The 21,421-nt window shown below is 34.6% G+C and overlaps 1 protein-coding gene across 6 annotated transcripts; it reads left to right on the plus strand.

Annotated features, from left to right (window-relative positions):
* Window positions 1–193: 193 nt before the first annotated feature.
* On the plus strand, window positions 194–18,529 carry LOC119084033 (ichor). Of its 6 annotated transcripts, none has more exons than XM_037193860.1 (3): window positions 1,420–2,535; window positions 4,050–4,195; window positions 15,347–18,529. In XM_037193860.1, exon 3 carries the CDS (start codon window positions 15,575–15,577, stop codon window positions 17,027–17,029), a length of 1,455 nt encoding a protein of 484 aa, XP_037049755.1. In that variant the 5' UTR covers window positions 1,420–2,535; window positions 4,050–4,195; window positions 15,347–15,574; the 3' UTR covers window positions 17,030–18,529. The 6 variants fall into 6 exon arrangements, with proteins under 6 accessions (XP_037049758.1, XP_037049755.1, XP_037049756.1 ...); XM_037193861.1 differs by having other exon boundaries at window positions 1,420–2,505; XM_037193863.1 differs by lacking the exons at window positions 1,420–2,535; window positions 4,050–4,195 and adding an exon at window positions 194–207.
* The last annotated feature ends 2,892 nt before the right edge of the window (window positions 18,530–21,421 follow it).

Consider the following 21,421-nt stretch of genomic DNA (forward strand, 5'->3'; position numbering starts at 1 on the left):
TAAGTATCGAGCTTCCGGTATTTTCTTGTTCACTACAGATTTCCAAATTAGATCTAACTCGGATCATCTCCCATTATCTGTCTCCACAAAGCACACCAAGCAAAAGTGCTTGTATGCAATTTTATGCGTTGTCTCCACTTAAAACAGTTTAATCTGAGAGCGGCAGTAATTTACCAACAACGTTTCGTTACCTTTGATTAAAGATAGGTAAGTCATTGATTTGATCGGCGAATTTGATTTTTTCCCTTATTGAGAGCTGAATTACAATTTTTTATACGCTGAAGTGACGGCTCACTATAATAAATGCCGCAAGTTCGTAATTGCAAGCAAATTGTAGTACTCCGAAAGGGGTTGCCCAGAGGAAAGTATTTATTTTGGTAGATGACTGATTAGCTAATGGAAACAGTTTCAAGAAGTTTAAGACTTTTCAGGAACATGTCGTTAGTTTTACATAGCCTTTTATGGAGCAGGATCGTCACCCTGAGACATTTTTGATAACCCCAAGAATATTTTCGTCTTACCAGTTCGTCTGAGAGAAGTGTACTCTTGCGAACTCTGGATTTAACGACAAACATTTTCGGACAGTTATTTTGACCATAACGTTTGGAGCTCAGTGAATGTGTACTGTTCATCTCCTAAAAACTTCAATTTGAAACAGAATTATCTCACCGAGTTGACTGTGATATATTTCCGTTGCCTGGAGCCCTCAGAGATGTAATTGTTAAAACGTTTTCCCTGAGATGCTCAGTGTTTTTATCTGCAAGATAATTATGAAAAATTGATAGTTTTGAGCGACAGACAAGCTCTCATTGAATTAAAAAAAAAATCGTTTTTCTAAACGCACCACGATCACCTAATCGAACCAATATCAAAGTCACATCGTTTTGATAATAACCCAATTACCCTCACCCTACATCGATCATAATCATCATCAATCCATCTCGCAAATCTAATATTCATTCAATAAAAGCGCATTATATACTCAGATCAAACACTAATCCGATCGAAGGAAATCAAAGTACCTACAAAATCCACAGATACATCTCCAACATCAATCATAACCATCTTTTCTACACACAAACCACTTCGTATACACGACAATAATATCACAACAATTTCTCCATGAACAGGTCAACAAACACTGCAGACACTGCAAGGTCTCAAACTAGCATATATCCATCTCTTTCCATTTCTCCAATCTATATGTGTTAAATGCCATATACAACAACACACCGGTTAAGCTGAACGAAAACAAACCAAACAACAAACTCTCTGCTTTCTCTGTTTAGTTTTCCCATAACAGAGGCGCATACAAAGTAAAAAAAAGAAAACCAAAGCAAACGTCGATCTCTTTCATACCTGATGGCCCTACCAAAATGCTTGATCCCCGGTGAGGTCGGATTCACGGTGAACCAATGGATTCAGTTTTCAGTCTGTATTTTGCCGTTGCCAAACGTATATGCGCAGACGTGGTGCAGAATATTTGTTTCGCTGATTTTTGTTTCGTTGCCTTTTTTTTGGTTTATACGTGAATTTCGTCGTGTTGCACCCTACATATTTTCGCTATATATACCAGAGGAAAAAAAAAGACTTTACTGTATAGACATGCATGATCGTACGTTGTCCGTTGACCTAATTTTCTTAGGTTGATCAATGTGTTGCTTGTGAACATTTTTTGTTTTTGGCAAAAGAGTTGCACGTACGGATTTAATTGCAATTGTGACAACTTGAAAAGTGATCGTGATCGTCGGGTCGTCAAAGATAAATTGAACTAAATTGCAAAATGTGCCATGGATATTCAAGAACTTTAAGAACTGAACTCAATTCTTCTTTTTGTGATAAATTGATAAAAATTCGTGAATTAAAAAAGCGAATAAATCGCAACCAGGATTACAAACAAGGATTACGGAAGGATTAAACGGAAAATGAAATAAGGATATTGACACTCAGCCACAATTTATCTACAAAATAATCTTGAAAGCAAATCAAAATTTGACGGAAAACTTAAACAATTTAACGATCTCAACGAACAAAAAAATAATAATTTTTAAGTTACCTCGATATGTGTGAATGACCTACTTAACAACACAGTGCATCAACGTTTCGTATGACCCGGATATTAAATCTGAAGAGAATCTTGAGTTGTTGTCTTTGGTGCTGACGGTTGTTGTTTTTTGTATGTTCCGTCGTTGTTGTTGTTCTTGTTGCACAAACACACATTTAAAGTGAGATGTCGTTTCTGTGAAAGAGGTAAATTGAAGTGAAGAAAATAAGAAAGAAAAAAAGTTGAATGAAAAGAAAAACGTTCGGAAATTGTAAATCAAACAATTGATGGAAAGACATCCAATTGGGATTATTTTATACGGAAAAATTGATTCGTTGTGCAATTGTAGTGGATCGGATTTTTAATTTTGTGCGTGTGTTCTGCAGCCGCAAATTTTTGAATTAATTAACAATTATATTGACCGCCCATACGAATTTTTGACTAAGAAATTCTTGTGGAATGTATAAGTGTTCAAACAATTCTATCTTTTTGTACATAAATTCAATTTAAAGAAGAGAAGAAAATTTAATATCCGAAGCGAAAACAGATAAAGAAAAACAATTTTCAAAATCCCCCCCAGCAAAAAATTATCCAAAATCTTTTCTTAGATTGGAACTAACGTATGTGTAATTTATCATCCTATTTCGGGGCATCCTATGCTTTCTAGGCTTTTATATCTCTTCTTGTAAGTATCCTATTATTCTTCTATGCATGATCACGGCTACTATTTAGCTTACTATTGATTTGTGTTGTGTTCGCATGGACTCTCTACATGGTGGTGGTATCACTAGGCAGGATATATTTTTTTGAATTTAATATCACGATCGTGAGGAGTTACTTAAACATTCAAAAAAATAAATAAAAATTTTCGTTGAATTTCATGGAATTTCACAGATTTCACGAACTGATGAAATTGTCGGAGTTCAAAAGAAATTTCGCTGATTTCAAAATGGGTCGAAAGATCTCGAAAAATTTTTAATCAAATTTACTAAGAATTTTGGAAGCAATATGTCCTGCAGGGTGAACCAAATGATTCGTGCTTTTAACGTAATTTTAGAACGATAGTTTTACTAACTTCCCGCTAATTGTTGACTCCTAATTGGAATTGAACGTCCTTTTTCAGAACAGAAATTTTGAATTTTGGGGATTAAATGATTTTCGTGTAAGGCAAGTGCAGAGAGCAAAAACATAATGAACAAGCCAATGAAACCATACCATTTGACTTAAGTGAAACAGTTTGAACCAATCAGGTGATAGTATTTCACTCACATGAGAGAAATCAACTGTTATTTGCACATGCCTTATTCTAACAGTCACAATATTGATTATTACTGAATCCGATAACTTGAATGATTTAAAACTTTGGCTTGGATTGTCAATTTAATGTTTAATTGTCATAACAATTGGTCTCTCTTTCGATAGATAATCAACTTTTTAGTGAAACTATACTAACGATCACGAGTACTAACAAAATCGCCGTATAGCATTAAAGCTGTAACTGACTTTACATAACCTCACTTACTGACTTCAACTTTTCTCTCCATTTTAATATCTACTTTTTGGCCGCTTCTTCTCTATCACTAAACTGCTGTGCAAGTAAACGTTTAGATTTATATGATCAGGTTTCTTATTACATTGGGGTAGTTCGATGCTCACAAAGAAAAGTTAAGATTTGCCCTGAACACATAATGTTTGGGAATTTTTGAAAAATATTTCTCCCTGTGAACGTCATTTTACAATTTCACAAAATTTGAACTTAAACGAGTTTTTGCAAGTTTGACGGAATCATTTCCCGCCGCTCTTTAATAGAATTGAAGTAGAATTTTTTCGGTATACTACCCCAGTGATCTAACAAAACAAAAAAACAAAAAAAAGTTTGCTCAACCTGATAATGTACAGCTTCACGTTTAATTGTGCGAATTAAAAAAAATATTTTTGGGGGGGGAGATAATTTGAATGCTCTTTTGAAATAATATTAGTGAACCTCTTGCAAACTTCGATTCAGATTCGAGCTTTGAACACTGAAAAGAAATAAAACAATTTGCCGGAAAAGTGACTATGAAAACGAATATCGAGCACGTAATTGGATTAGCCGAACTTGATGGAAGTCGTCTGTTTTAATGGATTATTATGATGGTGGATAATTTTATGGTAATTTATTAAATTTTACTTAAGGTTAACACTGTTACGAGCCTCATGTTATCATTTACATTAACCAATTAGTTGATCAGATCGATTTAACGTCGTTAACTCACGGAGTGCCAGTGACCGATTCGGTTCGGTTAAAGTAAAAATATACCAAACGATCGTTACAATCAATACAAATGAACTGTGTCCTAAAGAAGGAAAGTGCATAACGACACATCGTTAATGTTATATCAACACTCTAAAGCCTACAGCCTGATGATTCACATAAATTCTCTCAAATAGGTCGTGACGACGGTTGAGTGATGTAATCAAAATTTATGATCATCTGAGCTAAAGTAACGTCATGACGCACTTAACTTCAGGACAGTATTTACATAAATCATAAACAGATAAATGACGTCACTGTCCAAATAGAATTTATTGCCCTGAACTGTCCCAGTTAAAACAGATTAATAAGTGGTTGCATCTGTTCAATGAAGGCATGAAGGTAAAGTTTTCCTGCTAACCTTTCACAGACAGCTTCAGTATAAAAATTAGCGAATCTGGTTTAGAACTTCCGTTGAGTATTTTCAACTGATTGATTACGAAAGACCTCAACTCTTGTTTTTTGCCATTGCTGTCGATAACAGATTATGTTCGTCAAAGGCCGTTTTGAAATTTAAAAAAAAACCTCAATTGGTCATCGGCAAATTCTACATGAAAATTGGTTTTTTTCTAATTTGACAAATTTGACACACTGAACCACACACATTACTAAGAACCTCCGCAGTCAATATTCTATATTTACTAATGACGAACAAAAATCTTGCCCGCTCAAGTTAGGCGTCTTGTGTTTGTTTTGTTTTTGTTATACATAGCTACCAAGGACCTCTTTAAAACTTCACCAATAAAATCTTCATGACCATTCCATTCAACGAAGTAAATCTTCCAATGCAAACGGCAATTAATTTCAGATTGCTGAAAAGGTCAAATTAAATTTAAAGTTACACCAAATTCATGAATCTGATGAGCGATCCGGATGTGCAACCTTCGTATAATGTTCTCGATTTTAATAAATTTGCTGCAACAAAAACAAAATTTTGAAACAATCGAGTTGAACCATTGAATAGGAAAATATTAGACGATGAATCGATGCTATAATTGGAGCAATTCGAAATCATTAGAGGCAACAATAAAGCTGAAAAGTCCATTTCTAGCCACAATATAACGACCATAACGATGTTCCCTAGATTTTTTCTCATTTTTGACCGGTTTTTACCTTCCGTCAACCTATTTATCATTTTCATTTCTACATCTTACAGACCTTGAATTTTCACACTTTTTACTAGATTTTTCCCTGTTTTCCTTAATTTTTCCGAATAATATTTTTGTGAAAATGTGGAAAGCTGTTGGAAAATGTGGGAAAATTCAAGGCAATTTCACAAAAATAGTTCCTGCCGAAAATCCTGAATGTGAACGTCACTATATTGTACGAACCACAGATATGAAAATTATCATTGAACCCACGAACCAGTTTACCGGGAAATTTTTCTCGAAATAAATTCTGATGACAGTGCGGAAAATAGGAATAAGAGCCAGAGGCTAGTTCTGGATTCATATTCGATAAAATATATTCTTTACAAAACGTTTTTATAACTGGAAAATTTCGGCTTTAGTTAGGGAAAAGATGAAAATGAAATGAGAACTCGCCTTCTCTTGACCCCCTTCCCCTAAAAGGTATACATTCTATCTTCTGCTGAAGATACACCATGTGATCTCCCGTCACACTTTCTTTGAAAATCGACGTAAATCATGCGTAAATTTCGTATATCTTTTACGGTCGTACCAATTGTATCTCTATATTGACTGTAAATCAAAAAATTAATCGACAAAACTTTTCAAACAGAAATAATTGAACAATAGCAACACCTCTAATAAAAGTTTACAGATTTTTTTTCTTCTTCAAAAAACTCACAAATTTGCATCATTAAACACACTGACCTACATTATTTAACGAATTTTTTTTTCTTCACCTTCTGTCTCTGTCTCCATCTCTCTCTATTATTTTTTTGAACACAATATCGCGCTTTTATACTTTACATACCTACATAGCAACATAAATGAATAAAAAAAAAACAAAGTTTTCTCGAATTGATTTTTCAATGGTATTTATACACAATGCGAGTATACATGATTCATCTCGTGGTCCGTGGTCCATGGATGTTATAATAATTCTAAACAGATTCAGAAAAAAGAGTTTTAAAAAAATCCGCATTAGCGCTCATTAAATTCAACAATAAAGAAGTGTTGTTATACACGGGCATATGGCGCGAAATCAAAGTAACGAATTAACGAAAATAATCAGAAGAAATGGAAGAAAGAAGAAAGATACTCGTTAATCTCTAAATGATCTTTTGATGTTGATCTTCGAATTATAATTTTTTTTTCGTCTTTTTCTTCTTCTTCTTCGATCAACTGTTTTATGCTGTTTTAACGGTAAATTATGGATTTGGTTTTATTTCAGGGCCTTTACGAAATGAACACAAACAATAGGATGGGTTTAACTCGTTCTTCTCATTATATTTTCTCTCTGTTTGTACCTTTTCACCAGTTTTAGGTTCGAAAGAAGCACAAATCCATAAAATTCGGTTAGTTCGCTTGGAGTGTGTATGTAGAGGTAGAATTTTCGGAACATTAATTGAAAGAACTTCAACGTAATACAAAAAAAAATATTTATTTTTGTGGTACACCAACAAGAACTGTTTTATAGCACCGTTAAGATAACTGAGGTATCAAAATTCACTTCTATTACATTTAACATGCTCACCGAAAGAAAGAATTCGGTTTTCGATTTATGTTGCCGAGTAACTGACCGTTTTTGATATAATAAATGTAGCAAATCGAATTGAGATTTTTTTGAGAAAATTTCTTCCGAAAGATGTTTTCTCATGCCCTGTGCAACAATAGTGATATTTTCAACACTGGAGCAGACACCTGACCCTATTTAAGAAATGTTCTATCACATTTCCACGATATCTCTGAAATACGTTCATTGAAAGTTGCCGATTCGCCCAAAGGGTAATAAGGAATCTTGCGCAGGGGTGATTCACAATGACTCAACTGTTGAAATATATCCTATTCATATATCACATACCTAAATACCTTCAGAAATTTTGTTCTCCTGAAGCTTTTCCCTACAAGAAGCTTTGAAGGTTGATTGAATCTTTGAAATTCATCCAAGTGTCTGACGAAACATTGAGCTGATATGCCATCCATTCAATTTTCTGCAAACGGCAGACATATCATCAATAAAATCAATAAATCTAGTACCTCGTTTGTGTGAAGTATCGTCTAGGACGAATTAAAAATCCTTTACTCCATTTGTCTTCACATACATTTTACCTATGGAAGCTGCAGATGAGTCAGAGGGATAATATTAATTTTTCGTCGTTGATGGTAGCAGATGACTAACCGTTTTTTTTTCGCTGAAGAAACACGATAATTTGAAGATTTTCAACTCCCTTTTAATGGCGTCAAATCATTAAGACAGAAAAAACTTTGAAGAGCTTTGACGACAATTTCTGTAACATTTATCTTAGGGACATCTAGGACTTCGTGCCTCTTAACAGTACCAAAACGGATCTTTCTTCGATCCAAATATTATTATTTATTCAGACCACTCACGTGACAGACTCATTTTGTTTACGATTTGTATTATGAATCAAAATCACAAAATCGAATAAAAATAATAGGAAAAAAACACAATCCGTGTGGCGAGTGTAGCGTACGCACTCATATGTGTCAATATGCAAAGTAAGTGCCACATTAAGTAAATAATGTGTACAGCACTCTATATTTTGTTGTATGGTATGTAAATCACCTAATACAATTTTCGAAGAACAAAAAAAAAGCCAAAACACAGGTGAGCAACAGGGACGTGTCTAGCATACGTCTGGGCAAGATGAAAAGAGATAGTTGTACAAGATCATGTACGGAAGTGTGTCAGCAGGTCTCAATTATAACGGTAAAATTTTTCTATATATAAATTTCATTATTGTAAGTTCTCGTAAAGCTGTTCGTATTGTTGCAGCGGCGTTAAATGCTTTCAAGTTTATGGTTAATCGGTGGACATGTTAAAATTATATTGTTGTGTATGCTGGACTTTAAAATGTTAAACGAAAGGGAAATGGTTAATGATGATGTGTATAATGACAACCAGTCATGACGACTATACACACATTTGATGTTTAGGTATATGGTATACAGTCACCACGAATTTATTATGAATATAACGGTTGACACAAATAAATTATTTGTTTTAACGCTGTTGTAGTGTAATAATATAATAAATGTTTTGATGCCGATCAACGCCATCAGAAACAAATTAACAGGCATTGAGGCTCAGCAGAAATAAAAGCAGCACACTTTCACTCATCATCACCACCGAAAAATTATTTATCATTAAAAACGCTAATCAATTAATTAGTGTAAATTACGGCAATCATCGCATTATAGCCACAGAAACACAAAACGCCTTAACCTGAATAAACCAAAAATTTAATTATCGGAAATTTAGCCAATTACCAGAAACATTTTTATTTTGCGCAATTTTGTTTATTCGATTGATCATTGTGCGTTATTAACCATTATATACGAGCCTAGTTTGTGCATTGGGTAATTGAGCCTATATGTGAATTTACCTGGCTTATGGCAATTACTTTAAGTACCATCCGAACACATCAAACTAATTGGCGATTTACAAATTTTTATTTTTTTCGTCTGGTAAAATGCATTTCATCGTTTTCAAATTAGATTCCTGTTGGCGGATTCCGCTGTAATCAAACAATAATTTCTCCTGTCCCAGTTTTCTTATGTTTCATTCTTCATTCATACAACAAATGAATGGGTTTATACACATAGCGTACAAATATTATAAATGTTCGAAGTTGATTTTTTTCTTGTTTTTGTTTATTGTATATGTTGCTTTGTAGTAGGTAGAGTGTATCTAGACACACATAATGAGAACTGTTATTGTTCAGTCATTCAATGAGCATTGTAATACATTGTATTGAAGAACTTTTTTTTCCTCTCCTCTGATTTGCGCGACCTAACAACAAAACCGTGTTGTGTATCGATTAAATTGACGGTCATGGGTTTTATTGTTTTTACCAAAGGTGCACAATGTTTTTGGTGAATATAGAGGTACCCTGGCAGAATTCGGGGTAGTCAACACAACTTATGTTCTTTCCAAAAAAGATGCGAAAACATCCAGTGCATCCAGTGCAATTTAAAGAGATTTACCGAAATTCACCAAAAAATTACCAAGATTTATCGAAATTCACCAAAAATGTAACAAAATTTTACCGGAATTCCCCAAAAATTTACAGAGATTCACCAAAATTCGCCAAAAATTTACGAAGATTAACCAATAACTTAACAAAATTTACCGAAATTCACCAAAAACGTACAATTATTAAACGCAAAGCTTGTGCAGAATCAGCAACAGCTGAACGTCTTCAGCTGGTCGACAAAGACAATACCTTTGTATCGAAAACAATTCAAAGGAAAGCTACCTACAGTGCATACATACGTTAAGGTCATCTATTTGTGGACATAACACGTATGACTGTAGTAAACTCGTTGTTTAGAATGTGTTTTGATTGTATATTATACAAGTAGAGTATTTTTGTTGATCAGCTGGTGGAGTTCAACTGTTGCTGATTCTGCACAAGCTTTACGTTTAATAATTGTACTTAGATTTAACAAAATCTACCGAAATGCACCAAAAATTTTCAGAAATTTATCGAAATAAACTTACTAATAAAATTCCTTGCAAACATGTTAAAAAAAAATTATACCTTTGGGTTCGTTCATTGTTCTTTTTATTACTAATTTTTACAAGAAAGTTGTCATTTGTAAAGTTTGTCACGCGTCCAGAGAGGAAGAGCATACACCGGTCCGTCTTACAATTTCAATGAATGTACATACCAGGTATGGCCGATTCCTCAAAATCGTTTGATTTATCTTGAACGCATTCAGTATACATGTCAAAGTAATATGAAAGTGAGTGCGTTTGAATCCGCTTTTAAAAACATTACGTCTTCTGTGGTGACATTAGACCATACCTGGTAGTTTATAGTCATTGTCACAATCTAATCAACAAATAAAAATGAATCACAGCGAGTCGAAACATTTTCTCCACTATGTCACGCTAGAGTTCTGTGTGATAAGATTGTGACTGTGTTTTCTGCAAAAGTGGCTAATTTTGCGTATTTTATGAAGGAAGCCTCACTGTTTCCTACTCCTGCGAATTCGATAGGAGCAAGGAAAACCCGTAGGAAACTAGAAATTTTATAGAAATTATTTTGTTAAATGTATGGCTCCGGTGCCGGCACATCAAACTTCGATTTTTCAAACGTATACGTTAGAATGCCAAATTAAAATTTATCTTATTCAATGGCACACCCGCACACCCGCTATTATTTAAATAACCTGAAATGAATAATCAAAGTAAAAAAAAAATTGTTGAAAACGCCCACAGAGGTATGAAAAGACTTTTAGTGTTCACAGCACTACAATTGGAATAGCTCGTTGTCTTCTTCCTTCCTCTCTTATGATCAATTTATTCGTGTTAAGTACTGTGTAATATGCCGTTAACTTTTGAGCTCAAAATCATCTTTCTTTTCCGATTCGTACAATATTATGTGACCAGTTTGCTTGAATTTCGATGGTTTTTTTTATTAAAATCAAACTATAGTATGTAAAGTGCGTAAGCCGAAAAGAATAGTTCCACCGCGTGCTTTTATTTGCTGCACCACGCGAAAGTTGACCATTATATAGCAGTTTGAACCCTGACAAAATTAGCCATTACTTGAAGAATATTTTCTGTTCATTTTACCCGTTATAATTCTTTAAAATTCATTGATCTGGTAAAAGAAGATTCTTAGGATCTCGAAGCCGCTTGAAACAATTCCTCAAGTGATGTGATATTTTCTGACAATCGCTTTATATGAACTAATTCGAAATTATTATTTCTGTACTGACCACAGTTCATCGTGCTTACATTAACCATAATATTGAACTGTTACACTAATGATTATCATTGTTGTTTCTGATTTCTTCACCGGTAACCACAGACATCTAGTGACTAATCTATACCAAAACGCTCAATCTCATTTAATTCGTCTGGCTTCCACTGTGATATATCTTCTGGAATAAGAATATTACGCGATCGCATAAAATTGTATTTTAAAATGTAAATTGATGAACTCGCATAAGCTCCGCGGCGATGTATATTATACCGTCCAAGTTAGAATGCGACATTTGAATTAGAAATTTCGTTCTAAAAATTACGAAACCAAATCAAATCACAATTCGTCATTCGATTGTAAGAAAGGAATTGAACAAAGTAAAAAATTAAAATAAATTTAATTCCGTACCTACACTCATAGGTACGAGGCCTGTGCCAATAGAAAATATATAAAAGAAATGTGACAAGGATCAATCAACTTCTGTTGTTGTTATAATTTCAAATTACATGACTCACCGTCATACTGTGGGACACACGTTATGACCAAATATCACACTCGCGTAACGTATAACAATAAAATATAATTTACTTTTTTCCATAATTCTAACCATTCTAAGGTGGTCAATAGGTTGAATTTTATTCATAAAAATCAAACACGGAAAGCAATCAACTTTGCTGAACATATATAGATAGAAGAAACCGTTGCAGTTTGTCGATCAATGAAATGACGATTGATTGCATCCCGACCGGCTCGGACATGTGACTTGATCGGAAGTGAATTTCCTTTCGTACTGACTTTACAATAAATGTACCGTTGGTTCACCAGAAGAGACTTTCAAGTTTTTATGAGATGAGTGATAACTTGGCTTTTGGGATGAACTTTAAAAAAATCTTTCCAACCAAATTTCTACGGTGGAAACCACAGATCAAACTGAAAATTTTTACGAACTTTTCTTCGCTTTTTAGTTAAGTTTGTATGAACTGTCGTTGATTTTAGGAATTGCAAACAAAAATCGGATTATTACTCTATAAGAATGGACAATAGGACTGGAAAGATTTTATAAAATTGATACCATCTAAGCCTTTCCCGTTCGATCCAATGCCACAATTACCGAGATAGAGGAGGGCTACAACCTTTTAACGATTTTCTATTTCTTTTATCTCCATTTCTCTTTAAGGGAAGAGAGTCGCAAGAATCCGTTAGAGTTTACTTCTTAGCGATACGGTGGCTGTAGACCGACAGCTGGACAGTTGTTTTCTTAGCGAATTTTGGTTAATATTACCCAACCAACAACTCAACTTGAGTATGCTTCTTATATCATCTAAGAGTCAATTAGGACTTTTCCGAGTCGTAGCCGAGGTCAATAAACACACAACAGAATGACTTGTCCCTAGCTATGTAAATTAATCTTACATGCAACATGCGTCGAAAATCACACTTTCCATAGGTCATGCATTTCTCCAGATGCCATTACATAGCTCGGTATAAAAAGTTGAAATGTCACGTATTCATGTGCTAAGTAACCCTGGCTTCGCCTCGGATCAATAAAACTAACACGAAAACTCGACTTTTCAGCTTTTTGTCCCTTCTTCCATTTACATACTACATGTGTACCGTACTTTTCATATTTTAGGCACTACTTTGAACGCCCTCAGCATGTAAAATCAATTACATGTTCGGGATAAAAATGAAAAGCCACTTTTTCGAGTGATTGTTGACCTCGGCTTTGATCAACAAACTTTACACAAAACTGGAATTTTCCACTTTCTATCCCTTGTCATGTAAATGACTATTTCATGCTTCGGGGCCGAAAATGAGGGCAATTTTTCGAATTTTCTCGGGTTTCCGGCCCTCGGCATGAAAACTCACGTGTGCACCTGTTTGGGACGGTTGATTTAAGGCACTTTCGCTTGTAAGCCTCACTTCGTTCGGCCTACAATCCGCGAAATTGCCTAAAATCAATCGTCCAAAACAGGTACACAAATGACTATTACACATGCTAAGGGCGCCAAGTGCTTGAAATATGAAAAGTACGGTTTACGATGCATGCAAATGTAAACTCACTCGCCCCATCAGAAACATGTTGATTTAGTATATGACAAGACCTATGTGACTTGTAATTATTGAGCAAGAAAAAATCAGCGTGAAACATTTACGAGATGTTTGTTTGAAGAGATCTTACTACGCAAAGAACTTTCGCTAAAATCAGTTCAATTAACATTTTTAGCAGAACTTTCTTCCACTTTGATAATGAAAATAAGAATTTTTCAAAATTATAACGGCATCACTTTCACCGACTGCGACTGATACATATATTTGTAGAAAATGGTTAGTATGAATATATAGGTCTGTAAGATGAATAAATTCGCAAAACAGGTTGTTCTGAGCATTTCATTTATTATGTACACAACGATTATACATTGGCTGCATACAAACAGCTAATTTTTATGGATATATCGTGGTATTTTATATGCATTCATGAACATATGCTTTTCTGAAATGACGACGATAATTACGTGCCGTAGAAGATTTAGAATTCGATTCACGTAAATGTTTAGACCTAAGCTGGATACATATTTAAAGTGTTTGTGGACTTTTACGCTGCGCTGATTGTCGACTGGCTTTATTGTACATATCCGGATGCGTTGCTTATCAATCGATCGGTTCAGTTTTCTTTCAGTTTCGATTTTGGCGAGTAAAACGATTTGATGACGAGATAATTTTTTTAATCATTGAAAACATTTGCCTCTGATGTCCTTGCAAATGAAACAAAAAAATTTCGTAGACAAACGAGAAATTTGGTCATTCTTCAAACTTGAAAACCAATTATCTCTATTAACAGTACCAGTACCTACGTCTTACTTGAGGTTGACGCTAGATCATAAAAAAGTTGATAAAATAATGGATTTTGAGTTGGTGAGTAGAAGCTATTCTGGTTCTTAATCGTTCGTCTGTTCATAATTACAAAAAATCAACATTCACATTATGTTGGGTACCTGATCGTTTGAGTGCCGAAAACTCAATCACCAGACAATGTGAAAGCTTTAATTCCACGTTTTAATTCTCTCAACATACAATTCTACAAGCTGTTCGAAGGGTAATTAACGCTATTAATAGTCCCACCACAGATAAAAGCATCCGAGTCAAAAATCTAGTCCAAGTGGTATCGCATTGGTGTTTGCTTTTAAAGAGCTTTCGACAGCTTTAAGCTTCTATTGTATTCCACTGACTTATTCCACTTTTCCAATGGATCCCAACAGAAGCTCAGGGCTTTCAAAAGCTGTCCAAAACTTGACACGAAGATGTGTGCCATGTCAAAACAATGGATCGCATTTGTGTATTTCCTTTTGAAGAGTATTCGAGAGACTTTTTTGTATTCTAAATCCAAAAGAAGTTCAAAGCTTTTGACAACTATTCAAAGCACACATAAGTACCATCACGGCAGAGTAAACTAAGCCTTTAATCTGTCGTGGTACCATTCAATGTCAATGAAACATAGTTCATTTTACTTTACCTCTCACATCTTCCAGAGTGACGTTGCTTGTCATATCATAATCTAGACGCTCTTATTGGTGGTTTATGCGGTTTTTGTTTCTCTGCCACTGAATTGCTATGCAATTCGAAACAAATACCAACATTCTTACAGTGCCAATATGGTCAGCAATCGGTATACCCATCAAACTCTATTCGGAGCATGGTCTCTGTTTTATTTGACTTCCTAATTTGTTCTACATTGCATGAGTAAGAGTATACATGACTAACATGAGTATTGAGTACTGATACAAACACTCGCCAAATAACACCACTGAATAAACCGAACAAAGAAAAATGCTTGAAACAAAAACAACAAAATATTGTGCGGAGATTGTGCGAAAAAAGCATGAAAAGAGAGTTAGTGGAACAATTTACGTTTTTGAATTGTAATTTAAATTTTATTCAAATTGATATGTACGGAGCACACGTAAATAAACAGCTCGCAGAGTTCTAGTTAAGAACTGAAGCGTGCAGAAGATGAATGTGGTTTTTGTAAAATTTGAATAAAAATGGAACTTCTCCTAAGCGTTAAATCAGCTCTTTTTTGCCACTTAAATAAATTCAATTCTCTACACCCAAATAAAAACTAATAATTTTGTTTCAATTTCAGATACGAATATGTCATCGTCCACTGAGAAGGCATCGCCCCATTTCATTATATCAACCGGTCTCTGGAATCGGTATCGGACAAATTAAACAATTTTGAAAACTAAAGTCGTCGCCGCTGTACTACTAAGTCGCGACACCACCCACATATAAATCATATCATCGATTATCGATCCACACACACACATACTCAACATTTCAACCACCTCAATACCTCCCCATTCGGAATAAAATGAGGTATTGCAGCTCGACAAATATGAGCCTACAAAATGAATCGGAGGTGGACAGCCTGTTGATGAGCCCGTGCTGGAGCCAAAGCCAAAATGGTCAAGATCAGTATATGCTCGACGGACACAAGCTGCTGCTGGAGCACGATCTGGACGAATTGCCCAGCGATTCGGAACTGCAGAAAGGTTCCATGGACGTACTCGACAATTTCGTACTGAATTCGCAGGGAATTAACACAAATTTAGCCGAACTAAAACCATTGCCACCGTTCACCACTTACGCAGGACATCTATCGATAAACGGAATATCTGGTCATCATTATCACAGCATATCGCAGCGATTGCCCGAAGAGAATAACAACTATTCGCAGAGTCCGTATCACAATCAGAATACCGACCAGAACATCGTATCGTCGTCGACATGTCTACCCGATTCGGTGCTAAATCCGGACACATCCGATTCTTGCCTCCAAGATGTGAAACTGTTCAGCGACAGTGGAATCGACAGCAAAATGTACTCGATGGCCGACAGTTGTGTGATAAATCAAGGCCCCGATTCGGTGTCAGGAGTCCGCATTTATGCTGACGGTAAGGAACTGAGCGAATACGTGGACATGAGTTCCATTGAAGATATCGCAGCCATTATTGGATCGGCCATTGCCGATACAACAGTTCCGAATCAATTGGACACAACCGATGGCAATGACAGCCGTGACTCGTGGATGGATCTGGACGCATGGATTGATGGCAACTGCGTGCAACAAGATGGCAAATTGATTGTGTCTCATCAGGAGTCAATAAACGAATTTATTCTACCAAATTCACCCAGTCATACATCGGGATCGACGTTGCAAAGTCTGCTCACGCATGGCTACATGCCATTACTACAAAATCGGCTACAAAATGGTCCACCAATAAAATTGGAGAGTCCGTCGTCGACATCGTACTGCGGTGAAATGATCACAACGTCAACTAGTCCGCCCGGTTCGGTTGTGTCGACAACGGACAACATTATGATAAACGGAAGGTACCTGTCAAATCATCACAATCACTATCAACTCAACATATCCGGCATGAAGTCGGACGGCCTGTGCAGTCCGGACCTGATGGGCAACTATCCGCACACAACAACAACGACACCAAATACACCGAAGAACAAACGACGATCTCAGAAGAAGCAACAGCAGCTTCAAGCCCAAAATCAACTGAACATGTCCTCGTCAGCGCAGGTGAACTTCCAAACGTCCAGTGATTTGAGCGGTCTTCTGGGCAAAGAGAAACCGGTCCATCGATGTAACATCTGCAATCGCGGTTTTTTGAATAAGAGCAATATCAAAGTGCATTTGCGTACGCACACCGGGGAGAAGCCGTTCCGTTGTGAAGTGTGTTCGAAGGCATTCCGACAGAAAGCGCACCTGATCAAACATCAGCAGATACATAAGAGGATCGGAAGAGATTGACAATTCATGTTGACATCCAACCGTTCACCAATTGTTGTGGATGTATGGAGTTGAATTTTCCATTTATTCCGTCCAATGATTTATTTGTTGATGAATGAGAAACTCAAAGTTAAAGGAGAAAAAAAAATTAATTTCGTTTTGTCGTATTGCGCATTCCTCGGCAACATAATCCACCATTGTATGCCGTCATGCCGAGACGGAGACGAGGACGAACCTTGTTGCGGCTGTGTTGCATTATATTGTTGGGGATGCGCAACGTGCTATATTGAAAAAGGTACCTCAATCGTTCATTTTTTGTTTGTTTGTAAAATGGGTGTTTAAGCTAGAAATGCTTTGGAATGTGGGCTTCCCAAAAAAAGTAAATTGATGATGGGAATAGAGACTATTTTGCGTTCTGCATTTGATGTCTGTGAGGCTAAGCAATTTTTTTAATTGTTTCGAAATGCGAATAAATTAATCGGAATGGTTTACAGGTAAAATGGTCAACTGGAGAAAATAAATTGCCACAACTAGAATTGGGCGGATTTTTCGATTCGAAAGAATCGAACGTTTCCGAGAAAAATTGAATCGATTAAAGATTTGACATAATTTTTCATCCCCTAATAGGAATCAAGAGCTAAGGTTTTTCTTGCAAAGCTCTCTATGAATGAGTGGGACTCGTGATTGTCATATTTTAGAAAGTTTTTATTGTATTCACTGTCGAGCTGTACATCTCGCGAACCTCAAATCGAACCGAGATAAAGCGATAGAGAAGACTACTTCACTACTTCTTCTGAGACTTTCAATAATCACATTGATCAGTAGGTTTTAGCTAATTTCCTTCTACTACAACCTAATGATTTTGCTGGAATATCGCCCGAGTTCATGGAATTAAAATTTAGATAAAATGTCGCTCAGTTTCCATATAAATAAAATCGCCAAATTTCGCTAAGTGTTCATCAAAAAACCAATTACTTCGATAAATATATTTGCATTTCACCCACAAAACAATATCAAACAATTACGATCTTGCTTGCTTACATCATTCGTCAGATTAGAACCGATAGTTTATCGTATAAGAACGAAAAGAAACAGAAAACTCCGCGTAGAAAAAGAAAATGGTGTGTGTTACGCGTTAATGGGAATTAATTTTAGAATTTTTGTGATAATCTAATTAGAAGAATGTAAAGAAAAAGAAGAAGAAAAAAAAGTTTTTTTTTGTAAATTCTTTCATAAAAATTCTAAAGAAAATTAATCTTTTTGAAGAGAAATCTCATTTATTTACTTCATTTCCTATAAAAAGTGCAATTTTGTATTGTTCTAGATGGCAGTGCATTACATTAAATTTAAATAGTTAGAAATTTAGGATTAAAATTATTTTGTGTTTGGATTAAAGTTTTTTGTTTTGTTTAGTTTTTAACTTTTAAACTCTACTTACGAAACGACTTCTAATTTTCGGCATTAATTTATTGGATAATAGAATACATCAACGGAATGAAACTCACTCATTAGCTGTGCGGGTGAACAAAGAAACAGTACTAGAGTGACATAAAACGTACAAACTAGCTGTAAGGGCAAATGAAACAAATGGTGAATATAGCCGTTTGTTCGAAGGTCCTGAAAGAACAGGTTAAGACAACCTCGGAGGCGAGGGACACCTAATTTCATAAACGCGCTCACTACAGATAGTGTGAGGAATCAACTTGAAGAAAACATTTTTTTTGGAAAATTCAGAATTTTGTTTTTATTAGGTTGCATTTTTCATATAAACTTCGCAGCCGTTGAGGCAATTCGTGTGTCAACTCAGGTTTGTTCATTACTCATTCATTGAAGAGTTTATTTTTCTCACAGCTTTTGACAGTGCTTAATATTAGCAAAAAGTTTCACTAAATTTCACGAAAATTTCGCTAATTTTCACTAAAAAATTAGATAAATGTTCCAAGGATCGCTGTATGTTTCCTAAGACTGTAATTTTGAAGGAATTATTATTACCCCCGCAACTAGTGAGTGCGTTTCATTCTGTGGATGTACTTCATGAAAATTGTAAATTTTTAATGATAAAAGTAAAGTTTCATGCTAATTCACTTCTGCTTAAATTTGTAAAAAGAAAAATCTGTAAATTAAGGAAAGTTAAAAAATTATTTTTTTTTGTTTTAATATTTAATGTAAATAAGAAGAAAATTTTCATTTTAAATTATTTATTTATTTATAATTATCAAAATAAGTGTGCGTACAATTTTGCGGTGAGGTTAAATTAACTGAATTAATTGAAGAAAAGAAACCCATTCGTTCTGAATAATATATTAAATTGTGATAAGAGTCTCCTTTCAAAATGTCAATATGTTCGAAGAAAATCATTTGTTTTTAGTTTCCCTGTAAATTAATCACCATTCACCTCTTTTAAATCGAAAAGGAATTGAACAAATTGTAAATTCGTGTAGTTAAAATTAAATCGTAAATATTTTTTGCGACGTCACCCGAGTCGACGAAAATGTCCAGTAAATTTGATTATTTCAAATATTTTGTTGAATATTTAGTAAAAAACTTTATTTTTTTATTTTTTTCCTCTTTTTTGTTCTGTAGAAATATTAGATACGAAATGGAAAACGTAAGATTTTCGCGTTGTATAATTTAGAGAAATATTTATTTTGCTTAATAAAGTTTAACGATTTATAATTTATAAAATAAGAATATAGAAAATTGAAAACAGAGGAAGTTCCGTATATAACAGGGTTTCATTCTAGGACCCAGCCAAAATAAAGTGTTTCAAATAATCCACTTTTAATCCACATTCTGTTGTTTTAGAAATCGGTAAAATACATTGACTGCGTTCTTTGATATATTTTCTGTGAAGTGGAGGATAGTGTCTCACAAGGCCTATTTTTGGGAAATCAATTTTCTAAATTTCCCAAAATCTTCCAAAAGTTCTTAAAACACATTAAAATTTCCGAAAATCGTTTAGCAAAGTTTAAAAAGTCTTACGAAGTTTTAAAAGTTTTAGGAAATTAAGAGAAATTTGGGAATGTTTTTATGAATTTTTAAAATATTTAGAAATTTTTGTAAATTTGGCATGATTTTATAAATATATGCATTGCTTAAAAGAATCCTTTAAATGATCTGAAAACACTGATAGTCTCATAAAATTCTTAAAACATTCTTGGACAGGCCATCCTGTGAATTCAAGCGTTTGTCGAAGTGCCTTTGGAGTTTTGTAAGAAAATTTTAAACTTTTGGACCTTCCACCAATGAATTGCATGTGTCTTTCGATCAAGTCAAGCCCTGCCTTAAAAGATGATAAAAATAATAATCTTCTAACACAACACGACAATCCCCCAATGACCTCCCAAAGATTGTCTTTGTTACTCAATTAGAATAAAGTATTCGGCCGATATCAATTGACAATTTTTAATTTAAAGGTTAGGTGATTTGAGAGTGGATCTATTGAAATTCATAACTTTGGCTGGCAATTAGAATGTTACCCTTTGTACGTTGTTTAAATAAGAGTCAATCAAACTGATAAAATCACGCAAAGAGAGTTCACCCTCTTCAAATACTTTGTGAAATTATGAAATAAAATGACGACGACAATCAATTTAAATCAGGTACCTTAACACTCTACATTAACAATAATAAATACTTTTATTACATATCCGACTAATATGTAGATTTAAACTAAAAAAACCGACGAATCAAACAGAAAAAAATAAATCTGCAAATCAAAGGAAATGATGTGGCTTCCATTTTTTGTTTTTATTTTTAAGACGATAAACAACAAATCGAATAAAAATGTAAATTTTTTGTGTGTGTAATTTTTGTTTTTTTGTAATAAAATTTATGTAAAATTGTTCAGAAATAAGATTTTGTTTTTGACAAACAAGAAGAAATGTATTTAACTCTCTTTTAAGAAAATGAAATATAAAATATTATAAATGAAAAACGAGTAAAGTTATTGCTTGAAACGATATACCTTTTCCACAGCTGAATCACACCTTTTCACGTTCAATGGTAATGTGTGGTGAATGCAACTTGGTCGGGGTTTGTTGCCCTCGGATGTTTACGATAGCATTGATAATTCATTCTTGCGTAAACGGTATGAGGGGTAAGTGAGTTGATAAGAGTCGATAAGAAAGAGCAAGGGAGACTTAAAAAAATGCAAGGGTGTATGTATGTATCGTTAATTGATTCCGCTTTTAATTTAAAAATGTCACCTGATGATCCTTATGTAAAACTTGCAATATTATATATGTTACTTGTTTGTCATGCTTCATCCAATAAAATGGCCATTAGCATCACCTCATAAAGTACGCAGCCTTGGAAAAAGTAAAGCTCAATAGAAGGACCCTATCAGACAGAGTAAGAAGCTCAAATACACTAACTAAACATAAATGTAATGAAGTTGATGTTAGTGACTGT

This window comes from Bradysia coprophila, unplaced genomic scaffold, assembly GCF_014529535.1.
Source record: "Bradysia coprophila strain Holo2 unplaced genomic scaffold, BU_Bcop_v1 contig_732, whole genome shotgun sequence".
Lineage (NCBI taxonomy): Eukaryota > Metazoa > Arthropoda > Insecta > Diptera > Sciaridae > Bradysia > Bradysia coprophila.

Coding starts and splice junctions, on each gene's coding strand:
- LOC119084033 (XM_037193863.1), top strand. CDS start 15,575: ATGAGGTATTGCAGCTCGACAAATATGAGCCTACAAAATGAATCGGAG.